Genomic DNA, 17,785 nt, shown 5'->3' with positions numbered 1-17,785 from the left:
AATAAATAAATAAATAAATAAATAAATAAAATATTTTTTTAAAGGTATAACTAGTGGATATCACCAGACACTAAAGTGTAAAAGACAATATTTGGAATTCTTACTCATAGCTTTTTGATTTCTCTGTGATTTTTAAAAGGGATAATTAGCTTAGTGTACATGAGTATGTCATAAAACATTATTACCTTTTTGTCATTTTTGTTTGAAATCTTTGTGTGAATGAAGTGGTGACAAGAGAAGCCCGTTGGTGTCTTTCATAGCATCTTCTTGTAAACACTACAATTCTGTTGAGTTTGTTTCCCTACTTGGCTTTCCCTGAAGTATACTCTTCCCTATTTTGTGCTGTTCCATCAAATACTTGTATGTCTAAATCCTTCTGAGAATAACTTTCCCACCTCTGTGTCTGTCTCCAAGGGATAATGTAATCTTACTTCAGTCATCTAATTAGCAGGAGTCTGTGTGCTGCAGGCTTCCACCTCAGCACAAGCGTGATGAGCCAGCGCACTGACATCAATGAGCACCATTAAATCACACACTCCCCTAAGCAGGCCCGGGCTTTCTGAGCCCTCATATTTTATGCACCATTGCACGGATGCCCTGTTTTCTAAACTGCAAGTGTCCAGGCCACCCTGAGGGTATAAAGTCCTTATGAGATTATGTAGATTTTTTCAAAAAGATATTTGGCACACCATTAGGTGTTAGGTTTGGTCTGTTGTTTTGACAACTTAGAAGTAGCTAGAATTACAGAATAACAGGAGATGATACTGGGCATATAACATAAGACATGCTTTTCTTTAAAACACCGATGTCTCAGAGCAGAATAAAGAATCCATTGGTTTGAAAAGATTTTCCAAATGATAAACCTTTTCTGCATTCTGCATATTTAGGTTTATAAATAGTATGTGGTAGTTTTTGTTTCCTTAATAATTTCCAGAGATACACATTTTTATGTTTTATTTACTCAATAATTTATAAAAGCACACTTTTTTTTTTTTTTGCTGTTTGGTAACACACCTATTTATTGCAATTTGACTTACAATAGCCAAGATTTACAGTCAGATTTAGGGCCCATCAGTACATGAGTGGAGAAAAATGCCTGAGGGATTCTTTTTAAGTTGTGCTCCTTCACTTACTTTGTTTACAATTTTGGGGTTCCCCAAAACACATTTTTTAAATGCTTTTAATAGTTCAAGTATTTAATAATTGACTAAGGAAAGTACAAGGATGGTAAATATTCCTTTCTTTAATGACATTTATCCTTCTATGTAATTCAATCCTGACAGGTGTGAGGTGAGATCTCATTGTGATTTTGGTTTACATTTTCATGATGATTAGTGACATTGAGAATCTTTTTACGTACCTATTGGCCATTGGTTTGAAGGTATAATCTGCATAGAATAAATGCATTTTTTCTAGTGTAAAATTCTATGATTTTTGACACATGTATTGACTTATAACAACAATAACATATAAAATAAAAAAAATATATCCATATCCCCCAAAACTTTGCTCATGTCACTTTGCAGTGATTGGGCCTTGGCAACCTCTAATCTGTTGTGTTTTGTAGCTCTAGACTTTTACTTTTTTAAAGAATCTCATATAAATGGATACATACACGATATATGACTTTTTGTGCATGGTCTCTTGTACTTAGTATAAAAAAGTAAGGCTCGCTTTCCTGTTCTGTGAAATGGGGACATAGTAAGTGCCAGGCAGGCTTGTAGTGAGAATGCAATGACATGTTAAGGGAGGCGCAGGCTGAGAGATGTGTTATGGACTTTGGAGTCAAGACAGGTGGGATTTCAGTCCTGCCTGCCTCCCTTACTAACTGGGCCATCTTAGGCAAGTCACTTGGGATGACTAAGTGTCAGGGTCATTTTAAAAAATTTAAATCAATTAATTTTTTTTCAATTGCAGTAGACATGCATTATATTAGTTTCAGCTGTATGCCCCATTGATTAGATATTACATAATTTATTGATCATCCTGAAAAATCTCATACCTGACACCAAACATAGCTATTAATTAATGACTATATTTCTTATGCTGTGCTGTACTGTACATCCCCATGACTATTCTGTAACTGCCAGTTTGTACTTTTTAATCCCTTCACCTTTTTCACCTGTGTCTCCAACCCCCCCTCCCATCTGGTAATGTCTTTTTAAAATTTTATTTTAGCTGTTTTAATGGTGTAGTGGTATATAATGCAGGGTTTTTAAAATATATTATTTATTTATTTTTAGAGAGAAGGGAAAGGAGGGAGAAAGGAAGGGAGAGAAACATCAATGTGTGGTTGCGTTTCACATGCCCCCAAATGGAGACCTGACCCACAACCCAGGCATGCGCCCTAGACTTGGAATCGAACCTGCGAACCTTCTCAGGTTGGCGCTCAATCCACTGAACCAGGGCTTATATTGCAGTTTTAATTTTCAAATTTTCATTTCATAATTGTGGATGATGTTGAGCTTCTTTTAATGTGCTTATTTGACATCTGTATATTTTGGTAGTTGTTAAAATGTCTGGTAAAGTATTTTTTCCATGTTTAATCACATTGTTTATTTTTAATTATTGAGTTCTGTGTTTCTTAATGTAATGTGAATATTTTCTTAATCACATATGTATTTACAATTACTTCCTCCAAGTTTTGACTTGTTTCTTATTCCATTAATTATGTCTCTTATAAAAGACATGATATAATATAACTATATCTTATGAATACATACTGTTTATTTTAGGTCCTTGATTTGGGGTTAACTTCTTCTTCTTTTAATAGTGTATTAAAAGAAAAGCTTAGACAATTGATTTGATATGTTTCTCTTTACTGAAATATGTATTTATGATATAAACTATTCTCTAGACCCTTCTTTAGCTGCATCTCACTAATTTTAAAATACAGTTTTTTTTTCTATTCTTATTCAATTCAGACTTTATTTTTTGTGGCTTTTTTGACTCATGGACTACATAAAAGTTTTTTAAAATTTTCAAATATTTATGGATTTTCAGATCTCTCTCATTATTAATTTAAATCTGTTATAGTCAGAAATGTATGATTTTAATGTTAAATATACTATGACTTGCATCATAATCCAGAATATGTTCTCATATGTGTGCTTGAAAAGAATATGCATTCTGGTATTTTGGGGAAGAATGTTGAAGATTCATACTGCAATTGTGTAATTTTTCAAAATTTCTCCTTTCAGTTTCATTAATTTTGCTTAAGGCATTTTAAAAATCTTATACACATCTATGATGGATACATTTTATATGTGATTTGTCTCTTGTTCATTACATAGGATGAGACAAAAGAAGTTTTACAGTTGTGTACACAAATCAGTTTATTCTTGTATTATTATTTCTTAATTATTGTAGTATTTTCCATATGTACAACCTTAAACCTACTTTTCCTCCCACTCTGTACTAGGCATTCTTTTACTTTCAACCTATCTCTCTTCCTGCTAAGAATTAATTTCTTTTAAAAAGCATGTAGTCAGTTTGTACTTTGTTACCAATTCTTGTAGCCTGCAAACTAGGATACAGAGCTTCCTAGTATTTGTAAGAATTTAGCTATCCTAGTAATTAACTCTAAAAATATGATTTATTATAAGCCTATTATTGTTTGTCCCATTTTTATTATCTATTTTTTTCTGATGATAAATCTACCTAATCCAAATTGAATTCCTATTTTTATTTTTATAGACCTTCTGCATGGACTTTGCCAAGTGTAGTACCATGAAAAGTGTAATTATACTGCTATTTTTTTCTTAGTTGATTTTTTTCAATTGAACAATTTTTTTCACTTGCAATTTTTACTCATGCTTTACAATTACAAACTTAATATGTACACTTGCACTGAGCACTAGACATACCCAATATTTGGGGGGGGGGACTGGGAGGACCACTGTAAGCATTTTGATCTTAAATGATATTTAGTTTTGTGTCTTATCATATACTTTTATCATTCTTTTCCTACTGCTGTGTATTCTTGTTCTTCAAAGCTTTAAGATAAATTCAGTGTTAAAAGTATGAGCACACTGCATTTGTTTGTCTGGATATATAGATATATATATTTCCTGCTTGATTTGCATTAGAATTCACAGACACAAAGTACAAGCTGAACTGAGTAGTTTGTACAACTAAAGCTGAAGAGGGCAAAGTCCCATCCTTCCTTATGATGTTGTGTTCTCTGTTCCTATACCACAGATGTCTTATTCCTTCCCCAGTAGTCTTACTGCATTTGTTTAAAAAAAAACAAAACAGTTATGTTTTAGTGTTTCATTATCAACTGAAACTGGCTGCAATACAAGATAAGTTCTGGAAATGATCAATGGACTGTGCTTAAAAGAGTGAATATATGTGTTTATAAAAGAAATCAAGATAAATCTTGACAGCATACAGGAGGCTTTCATTCCAGAAAATCAGCACTTGAGACACACTCATTCATTGTGACTGTTTATTCTTATTCTGTGGCTGACCTAAAGAAAAAATAAAGTGAAAAAACTCAGTCTAAATATATTATTCACTTTTTTTTATGCACCCCACCCCCACATGTATCAAAGATTCCATCTTTCTAGATGGTAGTAGGAGGCAAGAAAAAGGTTAAAATGCTCTCAAATGGAAACTCAAGTTATATAATACTTTTTTTGATACACACACGTGCGCAGAATAATAAAAGGATGCCTTTCCCCAAGATGCAGAATGCATGTCTGAAAGAATGGTTAAGAGGTCAGGATATAACATCATGTGGTAAGTACCCCCATGCAGGAATTTGGAGTCATGTTTCCATGGCCAGACGGTGTACCAATAATCCAAGGGAGCTACCAAATATCGAGCAGCACTCTGATTGAAGTAGTAGTTTGCAGTTAACAGAGTGAATGGCACTTTATTGATTGTGTCTCAATCCAGATTTGTACCTTGCACTGATCCTAAACCACAACATTGTTATAAAATGATGCATTTTTCCACTTCTGATAGTGTTCATGACTGAATACAGGCCAAGAATGTAATTGTTTCGACTCCAGTGCATACTCTCCTTTAATGTCTGAACACTTACAAATCCCACTACCTCCAGAAATGTAGATTTTTGTTGTGTGTCTGTGTGTGGTGTTACACTACACTGTATTTGAGCACTAAGTGATTTAGTAAATCAGGTTTATAAACCTGAATACCTTATTAAGTTTCAAAGTAATTACAGGTCATGGTTTTCCCATTATTGTTTGAACTACAAAAGTTGTCACATACACATACATGAAAACCAAAATTTTTTTTAACTAGGTGGTCATAAAAACTGCCACATGAAAGTGAAGTTGCATTTCAGTGGGGTCCAGCAAGCGTGGCAGGAGATTGGCAGTGTTAGGGAGGGGACAGGGCATGGAGTTAGTGTGAGGGTATGGGGAAGAAACCACTTATTGTCAACATACCTGTGAAGAATATTTTAAAAATCAATTTATATTAACTAATTTACAACCTTAACCCCATCCAACTTTCCCTCCAAAGACACAATTCTTAAAAAAAAAAAAAGAAAAATTAGCTATGGAATCTTTGTTCTCAAGGGGACTTGCATAACAAATTTATACTTAAAATTCAGCATGTCAATGATATGTTTCAAGTCGGAAGCTGTCTATGGCATTTACATGTCTAAACACATTTTCATTAATCTTTTTAATAATTTCTTTTTTTGCTCAGAACATTATTATAGGTGTCCACATATTTCCACAGTCTGAATTCAACACTTCTTGTTTATCAGAAATCTCCCACTTCCAATAGGTCCATCTTACCTGCACTCAGCAAACTGGAAGCTAGCTAGAATCTTCTAGGTGAGAGCATGAAAGTGTAAGTTGGAACAATAATAACTTTGATTCAGTATGAAATTATGCAGGGCATTTCAGAACAGTGCATGGAGAATCTGGTGACCTGGGTTGTATTTCTGGTTATAACACTGAGACTGAGCACATCTACTAACATTACTTTTGAAACTCTTTTCTTCACTCTTAAGTTAAGTTATAGGATAAAAAATTTATTTCAGAAACTCATTTTAAAAATACGTGATCACCTGGCTGGTGTAGCTCAGTGGATTGAGTGCGGGTTGTGAACCAAAGTGTCGCAGGTTCGATTCCCAATCAGGTTACATACCTGGGTTGCAGGCCATGACCCCCAGCAACCGCACATTGATGCTTCTCTCTCTCTCTCTCTCTCTCTCTCTCTTTCTGCTTCCCTTCCCTCTCTAAAAATAAATAAATAAAATCTTTAAAAAATAAATAAAAAATAAAAAATAAAAATATGTGATCATATGTTTGCTGCTAAGGCCAGGACCAATTTTTCCGTTACACAGCATAGGCTCTGAGTTTAGGACCCTCTATACTTTAAGGCAAGGGCTCATGAAAATGTTTTAACATCTTTAAAGATTAGAGGCAAGAAATGAGCTTCAAGGTCAAAGGCAATGCTTTAGTATATAATATGATCATATTTGTATTTGTGTGAATGCAGTTACAAAATACATTTTCTATTGTTTTATCAAGGAAAAAGCCCAGCAAGGCAAACTGCCTAGGGCCGGTGAAAATCCTGGCACAGCTCTGGCTTAGACAGGAAACTGTGGCTGAACAATTGGATGATTTGGACTCCACATGGTAATAAGACTGGCTCTAGTGTCGCAGGTTCGATTCCCAGTCAGGGTACATGCCTGGGTTGCAGGCCATGACCCCCAGCAACCGCACATTGATGTTTCTCTCTCTCTCTCTCTATCTCCCTCCTTTCCCTCTCTAAAAATAAATGAATGGAATCTTTTTTAAAAATGCTATATTTAAGACTGGCTCTGAATTTAGGTTTGAGCTTAGTCTTCTTAGACTGTGCCATACAATCAAAGTACAATTATTTTCCATTTGCGAATGCATATACTCTTTGAATCTCCCCTGAGCTTTGCACATTCTTTTCCCTGTTGATGACACATTACATACTCATGATCCGTTATTCCAATTCATGGACCATAATCCCATCCTATCTTGTTGTTAGACCTCAGTTTAACTCCTTTACTTCTTCACTTATTTGCATACAACATGCGCACACAGAGATAAAATAGTAGTCTACCTCCTCTTACCTGAAAGTTAACTAGGAAATGATTTCCCCACAAAAGATCTCTCAGACCACCTGTGTTTGCATTAGGTAATCTGTTTACTATTCACACTGTTAATGCTGCGAGGTTGAGAATTATTTGTTTTGTTCACATTTGAAAGCTTCCTTAGTTAAATGTACAGCACACTGACAGTGCTCTGTTCACATTGCTGAGAGAACAGGGCTGAGCCTCTGTGACTCCATCTGTAGAATGAAAAGTCTGAAGGCACTGCACTGAAAAAATCACACACACTCAGTCAACAATGTACAAGTGGTTCATATTATAATACAGCGTACTTCTTGTAGTATTTATAAAAGTAATGCTATGTTTTAGAGTCGGGAATCTGTACTTAGGTATTGATACCTTTAAAAATTAAAAAAAATATTAGATAATACTAAAAGAAAACCCTCATCATCTTTTTATTTTAGGTGAAAACTGATGAAAAAATCATTTAACATTGAACCAAGCATTATGCAAAATAGAAAATAAGTTATAATCTTGTCCCTTTCTGCCCTCAAGGACATGGAATTTAACTAACACAATACTATTCCAATTTTATTTTCAGCTGCAGACATACTTTAGGAATTAATCCTTTTTTAGGTAATGGGCCTCACAGAGATAAGATGGGCTATCTACAAATGGGCTTTTTAGTATTGTGTGAATATTGGAGCATAATTAGAATTAAAAATTAGTGCTGATAAAACTTTCTGCTTCTCTTACTTAAGCCTGACCATCCTGTCAATGCATACCACAAATATGGCTTATGATTACTGTGCTTATCCTTGTATAATAACTATATTTATACTTCTAAATAGATTTTTAATGACCAGTAATATATCCACATCTATGTCTTTTCCATTTTTCACACTGGGGTGCCATGCATATTTTTACCTTTTCAGGTACAACAGCAATAGCAAATTTTGCAATCCAGTTAATCCCAATTTAGTGCGTATTCTCCACACTCACACAGTAGAGCACTCAAGAATGTATAGTGATTATTTACACACTACTTAATAGTATATGCACAGAAGTTCTCCCTGCAAATAATTTGAATGGAAATGATCTCTAACAAGTTCTTTTGGCTATGGACATTTTTTCTTGACATTCTACTAATGATACATTAAGTGAGAAATGACACCCTGTTCTGAGTAGGAGAACCTAACAGAACTTCCAAGCTCTGTTTTCCCATTTCTTCGTTCAGTGGTTTGCAGAAGCAGTTCAAGCCCTGGATCCTAGGAAATAGGGTACCAGATGGCTTTCATTCTAACATCTTTAAGTTAGGAGACCATTCTTGCTGAGAGTATCCCTGCTACCAATTTCCACATAATGAAATAAATCCTGGCTACAGTAGCAGGAGACTTCCAGGAGCAGCAGGTGTAATGTCACAGCTGTATTAGCACTGCTAACTTGATTGTGGATCAGGTTACATCTGGGACTGTGACACTCACTGCTGACATTTAAAAAGGCTGCTGAGAGAGTAGCAAGAACACTGGGGTGCCATTCTTTAGCTTATTAGCAGAATCTTAGAGAAAATGGCCACACCAAGCTATGTGTCTCACTCACTAATGCTTTTCTTTACCACTGCCATATGCTTTATCCACCCACTGACGCAAATGTATATGGGCTATATTTGGTTTTGTAAATTATCTTGTTAAGATGTTAGCCCAGAGTAACTGCAGAAATATATTACTGCTTTGTGTGCAGGTCACATTCGTGGAGAATAAAATTAATTTCAAATGGTTTTGCTTGAAGGGGAATTTTAATCTGAAAAGAATAGCAAGGATCAGAGCTTTTTAGAATTCTCTCCATTGGAAATGACATTAGCAATATGTGATAACATCTGAAACTAGCAAACCTTAGTTTTGTGTATTTTATTCATCAATGATGTATTGATCCCAATTTGACTAATGCTTTGTGTGAGCTCTGTCATGTTACATATGAATAGGATTTAAGCATATAATAGGGTAAATAGCCCTTGACACATTGTTGTGCTTTCTTAGGGAAATGAACCAAATTTCCTCTAGTTGAAATATTTGAGAAAGAATAACAATATTTAATCCAATTCAAAAAAATATTGGTTGAACACTAGGAGCAAATCCCAATATTAGCAACTTTGGATGCAAGACACAAGACCCAGCTTTAAACTCACAGTCTAAACAGAGGTTCATATGCAAATGCGTACTTAAAACAGAGTGATAAATATTAAATGTAGAATTATATATTTGCTATGAGATTAGGGCACAGTAGGTAATATGTAATGAACTCTTGGAAAATATAATCAAGCATATGGACTCACATTATTTGAGTCCTTAGTGGAATGCTTTGATTCAATTTTGTCACATGGTGCTTTATACTAGATGCATAAAATGGCATCAGTGCATAAAGGGAAGTATTTAGTATGCACAGGCTCATTTTAATTGTATAAACACACCTGAAAAATGTACCTTTATTTCTCACGGTTGAAATTCATTAGGCTGTATTGGTGTTGTGAAACTCTAAAAGGATTAAAATTGTTCATCCATAGAAGCTTGGGTTTGGGCTCAGGAATCATTAGCATTTTCTGTTATGATTATAAATGGTAAAATTAAAGAAAAAAGCTGGCACATTAAGATCTTAATCAACATAATCAACTGACTGAAGAATGACTAATTCCTTTTATTAGCCAAGGGTGTATTGTAGCTTAATTGATCACCTGTGATGTGTGGAGACTTTATTAGTAAGTGAAATGTGTCAAAATGCCTATTATATTATATCTGTGATCTACTGTCCTTGACTTTTTATGTAATAAAATTAGTACATTATAGGGAAGAAAAACAATGGTTATGATAAGTATTTTAGAATATGAAATAAGTATTTCAGATAATGAAATCTCTGAGACTATAAAAATAAAATAAAATTCAGTGAGACAAATGATTTAAAATGTACACAGAAAGGGAAATTTGCAGTCTGTAGTATGAGCAGGAGAATAACTGAGGTAGTGTGAGCTGACTTGAATCAGAAAGATTCTTCTGGTTGAGAAAATTCTGGAAAAAAAGGACTATTGACAAATAACATTCTCATCTCCCACATCAATCACCTAATATTTTATTTTCCCGTCGGTGCAATAAGCTACATACCTGAACTGTGAGGCACAAAACAGGAAAATGCTGTAAACATCCTCCCATGATGTCTTAGGTTTGGAGGGGTCTACACACTGCAATTCAAAGTATGTCGTCCAGACTCTTTGGCATTACAGGGAGGCTTGTGGAAATGCACCATTTTGGACCCCACCCCAGGCTTGCTGAATGACGACACGAATGTTTAGCCCGAGTCCCAGAAATGTGAATATATATTAATGTTTGAAAAGCACTGGTCTTAAAGGCACTAAGGGAATGTAGTGTGCTAAGGGAGGGTCTGATAATTGTTTGACTTTGTGTAATATTCGTATTGAATTATTTTTCAGACTAAAATAAGAAAAGGTGGTTTTGAAGGGATTTCTTGAAAAAGAAATGTATTTACTGGAAGTGACATTTTAGGATTGTATTAATTTTCTGCATTTTTATTCCAGGAAATATTTTAACTATAGTCTCAATCCACTTGATTCTTTCTAATTATTATTCTGTTTTGCAATTTCAAACAAGTAATCTCCGTTACATAATATTTTCATATTACTCTAACATTTAGCTTTTATTTCTTACCACAAGTAGTCAGACATATTTAGAACAATTCTTTTCTAAACATAATAATTATCTAATTAAAAAAAAGGTTTACTGACACCTGTATATGCACAATAATGTGCTGTTGTCTAGTGAGGGAAATCCCATGAACTATAATCACCTAGACATAATTTGGAATAATATATGAATGTGAAGCAAGTTTATACATATAAGAAGTTACATAACTGGCTTGAAATTAAAAACAGGAAGTATGTAGAATTTTTTTAAATAATCTTGTTTCAGATGCAATGAACTAAAAGTTCAGATTTAACTTCCCAGTAATAGACATGTTTAAAATTTTTAATTGATTTGGTTTTGATGAAGTGGGTTTTGAAAATTAATTTCACTAACACCCTGTAGGATGTATTTTAAATAAGAAAGATTGAGGTTAAGAAAACCTGTTGGTAGATACTGCATACTCTTTTGCATGAAATAGTGATGATTTAAAGTAGTGTTGTGCGACATATAATAAGAAGAAGACAACCAAGAAGGAGAAAAAAAATAAATGCAAGGGAATGGATTGACTAATAATATAAGAGGTCTACTTGGTTAAATGGAAGTATCAAAGATGTTTTGTATTTTGAGTCAGGTAACTGGAAGAATTATTACTTGTGGTATTCATAATAAAGGCACATTGTTTTGAAAAGGCTGACTAATATAGACTTCTAGCTACAGATGACACCAAGGAAGTATTAACGTAGGGCAAATTGATTGTTGGTTTGTTCCACTATTATCTTATTTTTCTTCCTTTCTTTGTGTGTCTGTGTGTGTGTGTGTTGATTAGTTGTTCATTTTCTTATAGCAATTTTAGATTTTCAAGAAAATTGAGAAGGTGCAAGATTTTCCGTGTATCCCTGCCCCGGCACGTGTGTAGTCTCTCTCTGTATCAACATTACGCATCAGAATGGTGTTTTTTTTTAAACCGATGAACATGCATTGCTACATTATAATCACTCAAAGTCCATAGTTAACCGTAGAGTTCAGTCTTGGTGTTGTACATTCTATGGGTTTGGACTAATGTGTGAGGATTCTACTGATACATCATCTCACTCAGAGAGTCTTCAGCCATGTCCAGTCCACTAATGAGTCTATTGTAGGCATTCTTCGTGTCTGTTACGTGGTTTTTTAACTCTAGCATTTGTTTTCAAGTCTTTCTTAGGATTTTTGTCTCTCTGCTTACATTGTCCATCTGTTCGTGCATGCTGTCTCTTCATTAGAATCCTTAGAGTGTTTCTCATAGTTGCTTTAAATTCCCAGTCTGATATTTCCAGCATCCCTACTATGTCTGGTCTGATGCTTCTTCTTCCTTCCCAATTTGTGCATTATGCCTTTTGGTTTACCTTGTAAATTTTTTTTTCCTGATAGCCAGACATGATGTACTGGTAAATGGGACTGCTGTAATAGTTCTTAGTAATGGGAGGGTTAGATGTGAGGGCAGAGGAAGCATTTTATGCCTATGTTAACACAGCTGTCTTTTAGGGAGCCTGTGTCTCTGCATGGGGAACTCACAAGTGTTGCACGGTTCTTCTCCCTCCTTTCTTGGGATGGAATGGCTTTGGGAGCTGGCTGAAATAGATACTCCCCTTTCTCCAGGTCAGTTAGGCTCTGATGATACTCCCAGAGATTAGACTCTGGTACTGGTTTCTTCTAAGGGCAGTCCTCATTAAGAACAGAGTGATCTGAGGAATTTCAAAATGTTTTGTTCCTCCCTCTCCTTGTCGGAAGAAGCACAAGGGGATTTTCTCAGATATTTACTGTGGAAACCAGGCCAAACTCCTGCAAGTGAATCTTGGTATTGAGCACCTCCTGCCCGTTACTAGGCCCTGTTGGAGTTACTAATTTGCAGAATTGTGTGTGCTTAGTCCCCGCAATTTGTTATTTCAATTCAGGTTTCCTACCCCCTTACTGATTCTGGAGTGGCTTCTGCTCATGGGTCTCTGTGGTAAACCGTGTTGCCCCCCACTCACCTGTCTGCCGCTCCATCTTGGGAGCAGTAGTTTGTCCTGAGTCCTCCCATCGCTTGTGGGTCTAAAAATACCCAGTGCGACCTGTATACTGAAATCTATAAAACATTACTGAGAACTCAATAATGCATGCAATCTCAATAAAAATCCCTACAGGCTTTTATATATACATTGCAAGGTAATTATAAAAATAAATTGAAAATATGAAGACTTTAAAAAAGCAAAAAAAAAAAATTAAAGAAGTCCAAAGTTGGAGGACTAACATTATTCATTTTCAAGATTTCCAAATTACAGTAATACAGACAGTGTGTTATTGGTATAAGTATAGAGGAATAGATGTATGTAAGAGACTAGAGAGTCCAAAAATAGACCCATACCTATGTAGACAACTGGTTTTTGACAAAGGTGCAAAGGCAATTCAGTGGAGAAAGGATGGGCTTTTCAACAAATGATGCTGGAGCTATTGGATATTCATAAGCAAGATAGGAACTTTCTGTTTATATCTGGTAACATATATCAAAATTGGTTCAAAATGGACCATAAGCCTAAATATAAGAAATAAGACTATAAAAATTCTTAAGAAAAAAATCTCTTTGAACCTAACTTAGGCCCAATCTATTAAATAAAATAACCATAAGCCAAATTAATCAAAATTAAAAGCTTTTTGTTTTTTTTACCTTTATTTAAACTTGTCATTGTTTGAAATGATTTTATCAAATAACATTTATATAAAATATACTTTAAAGTTATTTTAATGACCCCGAATCAATATTAATTAATGTATTTTGGTATAGACCCTTCAGAAAATTGATCATTAAATAATAGAAAAAAGAACAACAATAAAGAAAAGAATCCATGCATATATGGAGTACCTGCCAATCATTTACTAACAACTTTTACAAATAAAATTTCTACCAACTAATTCCCAAAATATCAGTGCTTAAACTTCTAAAATAATAGGTAATGCTATAATTGCATTGAAAATGATCACAGATATGTAGTTGCTGGCCAATATTTTAAAAGGAGAAAAACAGATGAAATTAGAACTGTTTTTTCAATAGTTTTTAAAGATTTTATAGAAGAGAGAAGATACCCTAAATTACACAAACTCTCCACTAACTCTTAGGAACAGTTTAAGTGTATAGAAAATAACATCTAATGTGTCCTGAAAAGACTTGATAAAAGACAAAAACATCATTTTGGTAAATGTTCTTATTCCTTAGAATCCAGTCAGTGTGAGTTTCTATAAAGTCAGTGCTTTGTGATATAAAACTGTTTTATGCATCAGATTATTTCCACATTCCAAGTGCGGCATCACACGGTGCAGTTTCATACAGATTTCCTCCGTCACGGGTTTGCTTCACATGCCATGGAGACCTCCACTACCACTGAACACATTCAAGAGAAGTGCTGCTTCACCATTAATCTTATTTCTAAAGCATGTTTACATTAATCGGTAAATCTTCTTAACAATAAAACAAAAAGTTAACAGGTTGTTTACAAATCACTGTGTATTAAAGCATGAATGTCAATGCTGGGGTACTGAAGATGCACTGTCATTTTAGGGAAGTAGAACTCAGTATTTTTTGGTCCCCAACCACTTAATATAACATATTTCATCATATCCTGAAATAAAATTCATGCCTAACAGAAAACAAAACCAAATTGAACCCAATTTGAAACATTTAAAATAAAAAATAACATTTGAACAATAATATAAATGAGCAATAAAATGAAGTAATTATAATTTTAAAGTATTTATTTTTGTACATAAATGTTGGGATATAACTACAAAAGGAAGTGTGGCATTCAGATATTTGAATCAACTTAACCATTCATTCATTCATTCAAAGTGTTTATTGAGTACCTACTAGGCATAATATTCTGTTCTAGATACTGTGAAAACTGTAGCAAAGTATAGAGCAAAACTCCCTTCCTTTATGGAATTATGCAGGTAGACAGAATATATAAACAATAAATAAATAAAGTACATATAGTATATGGGTATACATAACATATTCGTTATGGTTTCAAGAAATACCTGAAGGAAACCAGGGGTCTGCTGAAGTTGATATCTACAGAGAAAAGGGAACGAGTAGAAAGGTCCTGGCTGAGGAGCAAAGCATATGACATGTGTTGCAGGGTGAAGTGGAAAGAACACTTTGGCTGGAAAGGCCAAATTTTGGGGAGTAATATGGAGGATTCAAATAAAACATGAGGTCAGAGAAGTGACCGGCTCTAATGAAACCAAATACAGAATTTTAGATCTTTGTCAGATCTTGGGTTTTAATCAAAGTGAGATGAATAGTCATTGGAGTACTTTGTGCGCAGAAGTGACATGGTCTGACTGACACTTTAATGACAGTGCCAGGGGTGCTTTGTTGAGAAAATAAGCCCGTGAAGGGAGGTGGAGAGCAGTCAGGAGCCTCACGGAGTTCCAGGCCTGCACAGCAGCAGATAGGAGGGGACACATTTCCCAGACTTCTCGGTGTGGTTAAATCATTCTAGACAATAGTATTATTTATATTCCAAGTTGGTTTGCTGTATAGTGATTTAGTTATCTATTATAGGCAATGCTAGTAGTTTCCCAGACTGAAATATGAGGAAGAGAGGAGAGGTCTTTAGCCAAAGGCACTCCAGCTTTAGTTTCATTTTTCACTTGTTCTAGCAGATTAAATTCGAAGAAATGCTGCCACTGTTTAAACAAACAAAAAAAAACACCCATATACATGTAACATTGCATTGCATGACAGAGGCCTGTTTCCCATAGTTAATTTACATCACCATTTAGTTTTAATGTTTTAATTTGTTAAATTACTCTGGAAAAATTGATATGTGAAATTAACTACATTTTCAGTCTGTGTAGAGATCATAATTCCTGAAAAGTTAAAGTGCCAAAACGTAAAAAGAAATGAAAGCTTGATGTGTGTCTTCTTTAAAATGTTGTTTGAAAGAAATTATTTACTGTATCTTTTCTTAAATTGAAGAGATATTACTAGACAAGTGATGGATCTCAAAATTCTTATTTTATATAAAAGAGGGAAGATAAACATTTTAGTTGCTATTACTCATTAATCTTTGTCACATTAAGTTTAAAGTGAAAGGTAACGTTCATAATGTTGTCAACTGACATTTTTTATTTGTTTGTTTGTTTGAAGCTTTTGGAAACATGTCAAAAACATTGATGAAATGTTGGAAACCAGTTGAAACACAGTAAAATTCAACCCAATAAAATAGGACTACTTTCTCTTCATCCACGTTGGGAATTTTCAAGAAGTGAACTATGACAATATATCAATTTTTACTACCATTTCTACTCTGGGTATGCCTGCCACATTTCTGTTCTCCAGAGATAATGTTCAGAAGGACTCCTGTGCCTCAGCAGAGAATATTAGGTCCACGCATACCTAGAAGCGATGGCAAAATTCTGCATCGTCAAAAACGTGGTTGGATGTGGAATCAGTTTTTCTTACTGGAAGAATATACGGGATCTGATTATCAATATGTAGGCAAGGTAAGTCTGTATTGAAATGGCAAATATTTACATTCTTTCCTTGTGTGTTTTATTAAGGATAATTTGAAGGGCATCAAAACCATCACTCTTATAAATTTGATTCTCTCAATATTTTTACAATATTTTATTTACTTACTTTTAGAGAGGGGAAAGGAAGGAGAAGAATGGGAGAGGAGCATCGATGTGTGGTTGCCTCTTGAGCACTCCCTATTGTGGACCTGGCCTGCAACCCAGGCATGTGCACTGACTGGGAATCGAACTGGCTACTCTTTGGTTCAGAGGCCAACACTCAATCTACTGAGCCAAATCAGCCAGAGCATGATTCTCTCAATATTTCTAAAGCAATTTTTGTTTATGGAATACACATTAGGATGTGGAAAACTGTAGAATTAATGAATATAGCATGATAAATATAGGAATTCATTTACTAGAATTCTGTCCACTAGTTCATGGATAAAAGAAGTATTAAAAATTTCAAATTTAGATTTTACAGCTAGAAATCAATGATAGTGAGAAAACTATGTCAATGAATGTATATCATATATATTATATATTATAAACTATATATATATATATATGTTTGCATTGCTATTGACTTTGGTAAAGAAGAAAAGACGTTTAAAAGTTGTTTAATGTGCTACAGAATGAGAAAGCAAATGTAAATATATGACCTAAGGCCCCCAGATTTCTTAATTATAAGAAAATATTTCCTGATATGAGTGTTATTTTCATTTTGCTGAAGTCCCGCAATGGATATATTTATATAAAGGAAAAATAAATAGGAGGACAAACAAGCAAAAATAGTTTATTATAATATGATGTGTACAAAGGCAAATTATCATTCTATTTAATTATAAAACTTAGCAAGGAAAATTATTTGTGTTTGGGAGTAATATGAGAACTGTTACATACAAGTGCTATAACAATAAATGTTTTTATAAACTAGTTATATTAATTTCTAATTTTCTTTGTTGGTACTATCAGAATACTTGATGTTATGTAATGTCTTAAGAAAGAAGTCACTTTAATAGTTAGGTTTATTATTTTTATGGACAGTCTATGAAAATATGTCAAAGAAAAGAGAGAAGTTAAACACATCAACAAGAGGAAAACAGATATAATCACATTAACACTATAAAATGATGATAGATACATTATATCTTGGTGACTTTTGCATTAACCTAAACTTTAATAGCTTCATTCAAATAATTAAAACTGTGCTAAAAGTGTTTGTTGTAAGAAAAACTATTTTTGGAGGGTAGAAGTTTACTGATTTTAAAATACTTTGGTATATTTTTTTCATGTTTCAATTACTTTCATCTGTTTTAAGAGTCTAGTAATATGGGGAAAATGTCATTAAAGGTTAAATTTCATATTGACTATTAAGAGAAAAAATAGACAGAAATATTATCAGAAATTACACAGGAGTAGGCATCACTGGCTTTATCCGATTGAATGACTAAGATCACAGGGTTAAAGTAAATTTTAGGGTTGCTGAAATAGGCAA

The 17,785-nt window shown here is 34.0% G+C and overlaps 1 protein-coding gene across 1 annotated transcript in view; it reads left to right on the top strand.

Moving 5' to 3' along the window:
* CDH10 (cadherin 10) overlaps positions 1-17,785 on the top strand; it is a 138,491-nt gene that overhangs the window by 45,311 nt on the left and 75,395 nt on the right. Inside the window, exon 2 of the mRNA XM_045847928.1 lies at positions 15,923-16,278. Within this exon, the coding sequence (XP_045703884.1) occupies positions 16,048-16,278 (231 nt within the window). The 5' untranslated portion in view covers positions 15,923-16,047. The remainder of the gene's footprint in view (positions 1-15,922; positions 16,279-17,785) is intronic.

This window comes from Phyllostomus hastatus, unplaced genomic scaffold (genome assembly GCF_019186645.2).
Source record: "Phyllostomus hastatus isolate PE091 unplaced genomic scaffold, TTU_PhHast_1.1 phas_contig_58, whole genome shotgun sequence".
NCBI classification, from domain to species: domain Eukaryota; kingdom Metazoa; phylum Chordata; class Mammalia; order Chiroptera; family Phyllostomidae; genus Phyllostomus; species Phyllostomus hastatus.
Note: the sequence above shows the minus strand (reverse complement) of the source record. Positions and strands in the feature narration are given on the sequence as shown.